Here is a 9,165-nt window from a genome sequence, read left to right on the forward strand (position 1 = left end):
GAGCTCTGGTCCAAAGTAGTGCACTATAAAGGGAATAGGGCTCTGGTCCAAAGTAGTGCACTATAAAGGGAATAGGGCTCTGGTCCAAAGTAGTGCACTATAAAGGGAATAGGGCTCTGGTCCAAAGTAGTGCACTATAAAGGGAATAGAGCTCTGGTCCAAAGTAGTGCACTATAAAGGGAATAGGGCTCTTGTCCAAAGTAGTGCACTATAAAGGGAATAGAGCTCTGGTCCAAAGTAGTGCACTATAAAGGGAATAGGGCTCTGGTCCAAAGTAGTGCACTATAAAGGGAATAGGGCTCTGGTCCAAAGTAGTGCACTATAAAGGGAATAGGGCTCTTGTCCAAAGTAGTGCACTATAAAGGGAATAGAGCTCTGGTCCAAAGTAGTGCACTATAAAGGGAATAGGGCTCTGGTCCAAAGTAGTGCACTATAAAGGGAATAGGGCTCGGGTCCAAAGTAGTGCACTATAAAGGGAATAGAGCTCTGGTCCAAAGTAGTGCACTACAAAGGGAATAGGGCTCTGGTCCAAAGTAGTGCACTATAAAGGGAATAGAGCTCTGGTCCAAAGTAGTGCACTATAAAGGGGATAGGGCTCTGGTCCAAAGTAGTGCACTATAAAGGGAATAGGGCTCTGGTCCAAAGTAGTGCACTATATAGGGAATAGGATGCCATTTGGGATGCTACCATTCACACAGTTGCAGATAGAGACAGTTATGCTTGACCTCAAGTCATGTAACATTAAACAAATAAGTCTGCTTGAAAACATCCATCTGTTATGGGTAGTGAACTGCACACCGCGTTCCATGTACTGTGTATGGTCACGTTCCAGACCCACTACATTGCTGTCGAGCTGATGCGGGTATCAGATTGCAATATCATATGATGTGCTCGGCTGATATGTTAAACCAGGCACTGTGAGATGTGACAGACGACTGCAAAGTGGTCGGCCTGAAACGTGACCACTGTGTTGGTGTATGTAAGCCAATTGTTACCTTGTAGCCTGTGATGGTGCTAACATGACGCCGGGGCATCTTCCAGCGCACACTGACGGCTGTGCAGTTCACCATCTCCAACTGGATGTCCAATGGAGGGCTGAGGCGCTCTGTATGGGCCAGGAAATGATGTCATCACAATGGGTCAAAGTGAAAAGGCAGTGGGACTCATTAGAGGTTACAGGTCAATCACAATCCAAGAAGCAACAAGTAAGAGTGATCTACAACCAATATGTAATCATAAATACAGTACAAATACTGTCCCTCTGTGAATGAGTTCAAGAGTCAAAACGCACACATGCTGTTATAAAAATGATGTGTTTGACTGCCGCAACAGATACACTGCTAATATTTGACATGACAATGCATCTGCAGACTACCAGAATTTTCAGAAGACCTAATGAATCTCTTCATATAATGCCCTTCTGAGTAAGCACCCATAGAATAAAGCTCTGATGCAAGTCTGGGGTGTGGAAGTGACCAAAATAATGGTGTCATTCCACACCCCAGACTTCCGAGGTGATTTAATTTATATTTCAGACAGCACCTTTAATAAGGCTTATTGAATGATGACACAAAAGATGCATTCGCTCTGCCATGGCTAATAATCACAATCAGACCCATTCTTCATGGTAAATTCCTTGTGATGCTGATGGTCTCATTGGTCTTTGCCTAATTATTTTCCCTGATGTGAAAGTGTGGAGAGTTAACACTTGCGTCATCAGTGTGGCTCCTGAAGAGGACACATAACTTGGTACCCTTTCTGTCTGAATGGATCTCTGAGCGCTGAAATGGCATCCTATTCCCTATATAGTGCACTACTTTTGACCATTGCCCATGGGTAGTGCACTATGTAGGGAATAGGGTGCCATTTGGGATACAAACAGACCCAGGCAGCCAGAATAAAACACTACATAGTAGATACATGTACCAAAACTTCCACTATGACTCACTTGCTGGAACCTAATGTCAGCACTGCACTTAGAACAGACCTTTCCAGAGCAGTGAGAGGAGAGGAGAGGAGGGGAGGGGAGAGGAGAAGAGGGGAGGGGAGGGGAGGTGGAGAGGAGAAGAGGGGAGGGGAGGTGGAGAGGAGAAGAGGGGAGGTGGAGAGGAGGGGAGGGGAGAGGACAGGAAGGGAGGGGAGAGGAGAAGAGGGCCAAGCAAGGACATATTTCCACTGGGGTAAATGTCTGATAGGGAGCAGACCTCCATGGCCAAATGGAAAGGACATGTAGGGAGCCTGCACTGCTCTCTGAGCAGAAAATGCCGCATGTGAAGTTGACTTGTTCCTGTCCCCAGGTGCACTCGAGTAGGTCATGTAGAACTGATTCTTAGAATCAAATTTAATAGAATTGAAATTATAGAATAGAATAGAATGCTCATGGATCTCCAAGCAGACAGTACATGATGTGATAATGTGGGGGTCTGCAGTAAGATGTAGTGGTTTAGGATAGTTTTTAGGATGTTACAAAGCATTTCCCCGGTACGTTACACCAAGACTGTGCAGCGTCTAGGATAAAAAAGCCCCTTGTTGTCACACAAGAGTTTGTCAATCATCATTTTTTCCCCCTTTCCTCAAGCTACTATGTTTTTCTGAAGAAGACAAAAAGGCAACTTTGCAAGACTTTAAGGCAGGGTTCCCCAACTAGCCTTTTTAAAGAGGGTTCCCCAACTGGCCTTTAAGGCAGGGTTACCCAACTGGCCTTTAAAGCAGGGTTACCCAACTGGCCTTTAAGGCAGGGTTCCCCAACTAGCCTTTTTAAAGAGGGTTCCCCAACTGGCCTTTAAGGCAGGGTTCCCCAACTGGCCTTTAAGGCAGGGTTCCCCAACTGGCCTTTAAGGCAGGGTTCCCCAACTGGCCTTTAAGGCAGGGTTCCCCAACTGGCCTTTAAGGCAGGGTTCCCCAACTGGACTTTAAGGCATGGTTCCCCAACTGGCCTTTAAGGCAGGGCTCCCCAACTGGCCTTTAAGGCAGGGTTCCCCAACTGGCCTTTAAGGCAGGGTTCCCCAACTGGCCTTTAAGGCAGGGTTCCCCAACTGGCCTTTAAGGCAGGGTTCCCCAACTGGCCTTTAAGGCAGGGTTCCCCAACTGGCCTTTAAGGCATGGTTCCCCAACTGGCCTTTAAGGCATGGTTCCCCAACTGGCCTTTAAGGCAGGGTTCCCCAACTGGCTTTTAAGGCAGGGTTCCCCAACTGGCCTTTAAGGCAGGGTTCCCCAACTGGCCTTTAAGGCAGGGTTCCCCAACTGGCCTTTAAGGCAGGGTTCCCCAACTGGCCTTTAAGGCAGGGTTCCCCAACTAGCCTTTAAGGCAGGGTTCCCCAACTGGCCTTTAAGGCATGGTTCCCCAACTGGCCTTTAAGGCATGGTTCCCCAACTGGCCTTTAAGGCAGGGTTCCCCAACTGGCCTTTAAGGCAGGGTTCCCCAACTGGCCTTTAAGGCATGGTTCCCCAACTGGCCTTTAAGGCAGGGTTCCCCAACTGGCCTTTAAGGCAGGGTTCCCCAACTGGCCTTTAAGGCAGGGTTCCCCAACTGGCCTTTAAGGCAGGGTTCCCCAACTGGCCTTTAAGGCATGGTTCCCCAACTGGCCTTAAAGGCAGGGTTACCCAACTGGCCTTTAAAGCAGGGTTACCCAACTGGCCTTTAAGGCAGGGTTCCCCAACTGGCTTTCAAGGCAGGGTTCCCCAACTGGCCTTTAAGGCAGGGTTCCCCAACTGGCTTTCAAGGCAGGGTTCCCCAACTGGCCTTTAAGGCAGGGTTCCCCAACTGGCCTTTAAGGCAGGGTTCCCCAACTGGCCTTTAAGGCAGGGTTCCTCAACTGGCTTTTAAGGCAGGGTTCCCCAACTGGCCTTTAAGGCAGGGTTCCCCAACTGGCCTTTAAGGCATGGTTCCCCAACTGGCTTTTAAGGCATGGTTCCCCAACTGGCCTTTAAGGCATGGTTCCTCAACTGGCTTTTAAGGCAGGGTTCCCCAACTGGCTTTTAAGGCATGGTTGTTGTTGTTGTTGTTGGACATATAAGACCATAAAAACACTAATAAATCAGCTCCAAGTGATTTTAATTTTGGCAATCTGTTCCAAAGTATTCCTACGCATTATAGAGAGATATATGTGACCATGCAAATGTAAGCAATGTTTGAAATTATTATGTTTCAGTCAAATATTATATCTGTTTGGGCTTCTTGCGGTCAATTTGAAGTCTACAAACTATTTGTAATTATGTTCCGGTCCACTGACCAGCCGCTCAAATAAAAATCGTGCAAAAACGGCAGCTGAATCTAGTTGATGATCCCTGCTTTAAGGCTAAATTAGGAGGAGTCCGTCGTTCTTCAGATGCCGCAGTACTCCTACACTCTTAGAAAAAAGGGTTCCAACAGGGTTCTTCAGCTGTCCCCATAGGAGAACCCTTTTTTCCAGTTAGAACATTTTTGGCTCCAGGTAGAATCATTTTGGGTTCATGTAGAACCCTTTGTGCAAAATGGTTCTACCCGGAGCCAAAAAGGATTCTTCGAGGGGTTCTCCTATGGGGAAATCCAAAATAATAATTTTAGGTTCTAGATAGCACCTTTTTCTTCTAAGAGTGTCGACTGTGTCTCAAATGCCACACTATTCCCTATGTAGCACTATGTAGGGAAAAGGATGCGATTTGGGACGCTGCCCCAGTCTTGTGTTTTAGAGGGGATGTGATTCATGTGGACACGTCCCTGTCAACCTCCTCGTAGAATGTGATCAGAATGACTGGAAACACACCGCAGAATACAAAGACATACAGCCGTCGCCGCCCGAAAGAGATCAGGATACAAGCTGTGTGTCAGAAACAACTGCTCTGAGTTCAGTCTACACTACAGGGAGATATATAATAGTGTCAATCCAAAAGGCTTAGAGGTCAGGCGGACAGAGCAACACACTATCACAGGAAATAGAGAAAGTCACAGTAGACTAGAACCCAAACATTGTAGCACTTAATATCCCTGAAAGACATATTTGTTGTTGATGATGAGGGTATGCTCCGATATACTCCTGCTGACCAACATCAGGTCACCAAGCTGCAGTAAAATGAACACACTGAAAACATTCTGAATGTTCCTCTATAGTGATAATGATCACTGATGGCCAGCGAGCAGGCCACAAGTTAACGGTTACTAATTGAGATAAATGTCAAATGACTAACTGACTTAAATAACACCTGTGAGGTGTTATAAAAGTAGGCTGGGTTTCTGTATAAGCACTTTGTGACAACTGCTTATGTAAAAAGGGCCTTATAAATACATTTGATTGATTGATTGATTGATTGATTGATTGATTGATTGATTGATTGATTGATTGATTTAACAACAGAGTAAGGCACATCCAAGGATGTCGTTCTTTGACTGCTACTATTACAGTAAGAGAGACATTTTAACTTGGAACTCATTTTAGTCAGTCTGGTGCAGTAAGTTTACATCACATTATACTGTAGGTCTGGTGCAGTAAGTTTGCATCACATTATACAGTAGGTCTGGTGCAGTAAGTTTACATCACATTATTCAGTAGGTCTGGTGCAGTAAGTTTACAATACATTATACAGTAGGTCTGGTGCAGTAAGTTTACATTACATTATACAGTAGGTCTGGTGCAGTAAGTTTACATCACATTATACAGTAGGTCTGGTGCAGTAAGTTTACATCACATTATACTGTAGGTCTGGTGCAGTAAGTTTACATCACATTATACAGTAGGTCTGGTGCAGTAAGTTTACATTACATTATACTGTAGGTCTGGTGCAGTAAGTTTACAATACATTATACAGTAGGTCTAGGGCAGTAGGTTTCGGCTACCAGACTCTTGTAGACACATTTTTTTACCAGAGTAATAGACGTCACTCTGCAATCGTATCACTTTGTTAATAAGTACAAGAGGGCACATTTTTATGTTTTACGTTTCAAGGGCTGTGCATTTTTTATGACGCATGTAATACAGTGGTTAGACAAACTGTAGCTGGTAAGGGATGTGTAAAATGGAGGAAGGGAGGTGTAACGCCTCTGTGTGCCCATTTAATAACAAATGCAGCATGTGTGCTCAGCACAGGAGTCTTTGGGTATCCAAAGGTCCTCATGTGGTAAATCAAGGCATACAACATTATGTACACCATATATACCATGTTCCTCTAGACAAGCTCTCTCCTATTCTCTCCTCCACTACTACTCAGTATAAATTGTGTACTTCTGCAAATCCCCTTCCTCACTGACAGAAACAACACTGACATGTGCCTGGCACTTGGCAGCTAGTATGAGAATGTGTCTGTCACCTAGCATGATAATGTGTCTGTCACCTAGTATGATAATGTGTCTATCACCTAGTATGATGACACAGACTTGTTTCAGATTAGCGTTATTATGAGTTTATTACCATATAGTAATATGGCTAATTGTCCTACTGTATTCCAAAACATGTAACAATTCATGTACTATGTGGAAATGACAATCAGAAAATTGGTCATAGTTCCTTTTGATTCTGCAGTAAATGATGTAGGCCAAATGAATATTCACAAAATTATAATATGTATGAATTTCTCTTTGATGTTTATTAAAATCAGAAGAAACATCTCTTGACCAAGGCCTACATATCAATCGAGAATATGATCAATAGTCAACTTACCCGATCTTCGAACGTTGGTCCTTTTCGCAGAAAAAGAAACGTTGATCATGCATATTGAAAAAAACAATATATAAAAAACGCTCCTCTGTTTACTGGTAAACTCCATATCTTTTTCTAAAGTTAAAAAGGTCAAATGGTCATTTTAGGCTACATGCAACAACAAAAAACTCCTTGCGTTTAATTATAAGAACTGACGAGAGACGCAACTGATCAAAGTTTCTGATGACAAAGACAACTAGTCATTCAAAGTTCCTCACAACCTGCTCCCAAAGAACGCAAATGAAAAGGTAATTATGTTTGGAAGGCAACTGAGGTTTGACACGGATAAGATTGTAAGCTATTAAGATCAGTTGAACGCACCACGAGTTACTGTGACATTGTCGACGGCAAATGGAGACAAGTGTCCTGCGTAAACGTAAAAAAAAACACAATCTGGAATTCCGAGTTCGTACTAATTTTACGCGCGACACTCTTCTTCTTGTCATTCGTCTTGTGATTTAGAAGTTTGCGAAATGGCAGAGGAGAGACGAAACGTGGGGACATTTAGAGCTAAGAGGATAACAGGAGTCTAATCCACCCAGCTGGAGACTTGGCAGCTCACTACAGCCACTCAGACTAATATAGAAACACACTGACGCGCGCGTAATAGAAAACAAATAAACCATGAATTCATTAATTGAATTCAATATTTCATATGAACTTTTAAAGAGAAGTCGGTTTTAATAAAGGTATTGTAGCCTGCCATAGGTATGTAGTGCTGACTCTAATTTCAAAACAATGACTCGCTGACTCGGGTATAACTAATTTGACCATGTAAGAGGACTGATTGGTAAACTCAATTGTCTTGAGGGAAATTACTTGGGTTCTCTCGCTGTGTGTTAATGCTCACTGATAGATACGTTTTCTGGGGAGATCAGCCACATGGCTTAAGTAAATTTGCCAATTCCCCCCCCCCCCCCCCCCCCATAGAATAATCCCATGAAGAACTCATGTCTTATTTCGCCGGGAAATGTATTATTATTTTATTGAAAACAGAGGCCATCTTGCAAAGCCGTGTAGCAATTGAAACAGCTCTAATCGAAACGAAGGAACATGTGAAATGTAGAATTAGGAGGTTAATATTTGCTGTAGCGCTGCATGTTGTCTAGTATAGCGCTCTCTCACACACACACACACACACACATCGGAACCCCATAATGGATAGGATTAATAACTACCTCCGATCATTTTAATAACATAATAAATCCAATCAAAGCTCTTCATAGGATAGAAGATGTCTACTCTGTTGTGATAATCCTACTCATCATAAAGTTCAGAGGCTTCCTTTCTATTCCTCCACCAAATGTCCCGTATCAAACCGTTTGAATTATTCCATGATGTGAGTCCCAAATGTCCCGTATCAAACCGTTTTAATTATTCCATGACGTGAGTCCCAAATGGCACCGTATTCCCTATATATTAGCTACACTACTTTTGACGAAGGCCAATAGAGCTCTGGTCACAGTAGTGCACAATATTGGTAATAGGGTGCCATTTAGGACGTAAATCTATGTCAAACACATTATATTATTCTAACATGGCACAGATACACCTTGCTCGGTGTAAAATCCACGTTGTGGGATTAGTCTGTTAAATCTACACTGAGAATGTCAATGACTGTTCTGTGGTCAGTCTTATTAACACTCCTCTTCAACCTCTATTATCTTTCCCTGCAGGTCACCACAAATGTAACCTTCCTTGCCTGGGAAGGAAATGAGGAATCACAAGGAGAAGTCGAGAGGAAATTGTTGAATTCATTACCCGAGCACAGAAATATTCAACTATTTTTCCTCTATAGGGTTATAGGAGAGTCAAGTTGATCTCTTATTTTCTAATGAAACCAAGATAAGAAAGTCGAATAGAAAAAATGAAAAAATGAAAGAAAGTAAAATAGAATGAGATACAGTCTAGGGTTAGTCTACACTGAGTAGACAAAACATTAAGAACACCTACAGTCTAAAGTTGGTCAACACTGAGTAGACAAAACATTAAGAACACCTTCAGTCTCGGGTTAGTCTACAATAAAAATATGAAGAACACCTGCTCTTTCCATGACATAGACTGACCAGGTGAATCCAGGTGAAAGCTATGATCCCTTATTGATGTCACTTGTAAATCCACTTCAATCCGTGTAGATAAAGGGGAGGAGACAGATTAAAGAAGGATTTTTAAACCTTGAGACAACTGAGACATGGCTTGTGTATCTGTGCCATTCAGAGGGTGAATGGACAAGACACAATATTTAAGTGCCTTTGAACAGGGTACGGTAGTAGGTGTCAGGCAGGCGCACTGTTTTTTTTCAAGAACTGCAACGCTGCTGTTTTTTTAACGCTCAACAGTTTCCGGTGTGTATCAAGAATGGTCCACCACCGAGAGGACATCCAGCCAACTTGACACAACTGTGGGAAGCATTGGAGTCAACATGGGCCAGCATCCCTGTGGATTGTTTTCAACACCTTTTAGAGTCCATGCCCAGGTGAATTGAGGCTGTTCT

The 9,165-nt window shown here is 43.4% G+C and overlaps 1 protein-coding gene across 1 annotated transcript in view; it reads right to left on the reverse strand.

Annotated features, from left to right (window-relative positions):
• LOC139577256 (pikachurin) overlaps window positions 1-7,189 on the reverse strand; it is a 40,120-nt gene extending 32,931 nt beyond the window's left edge. The window contains exons 1-2 of the mRNA XM_071404243.1: window positions 6,633-7,189; window positions 996-1,105 (exon numbers count right to left, since the gene is read on the reverse strand). Of these exons, the coding sequence (XP_071260344.1) occupies window positions 996-1,105; window positions 6,633-6,738 (216 nt within the window). The 5' untranslated portion in view covers window positions 6,739-7,189. The remainder of the gene's footprint in view (window positions 1-995; window positions 1,106-6,632) is intronic.
• Window positions 7,190-9,165: the final 1,976 nt, after the last annotated feature.

This window comes from Salvelinus alpinus, chromosome 5 (assembly GCF_045679555.1).
Source record: "Salvelinus alpinus chromosome 5, SLU_Salpinus.1, whole genome shotgun sequence".
NCBI lineage: Eukaryota > Metazoa > Chordata > Actinopteri > Salmoniformes > Salmonidae > Salvelinus > Salvelinus alpinus.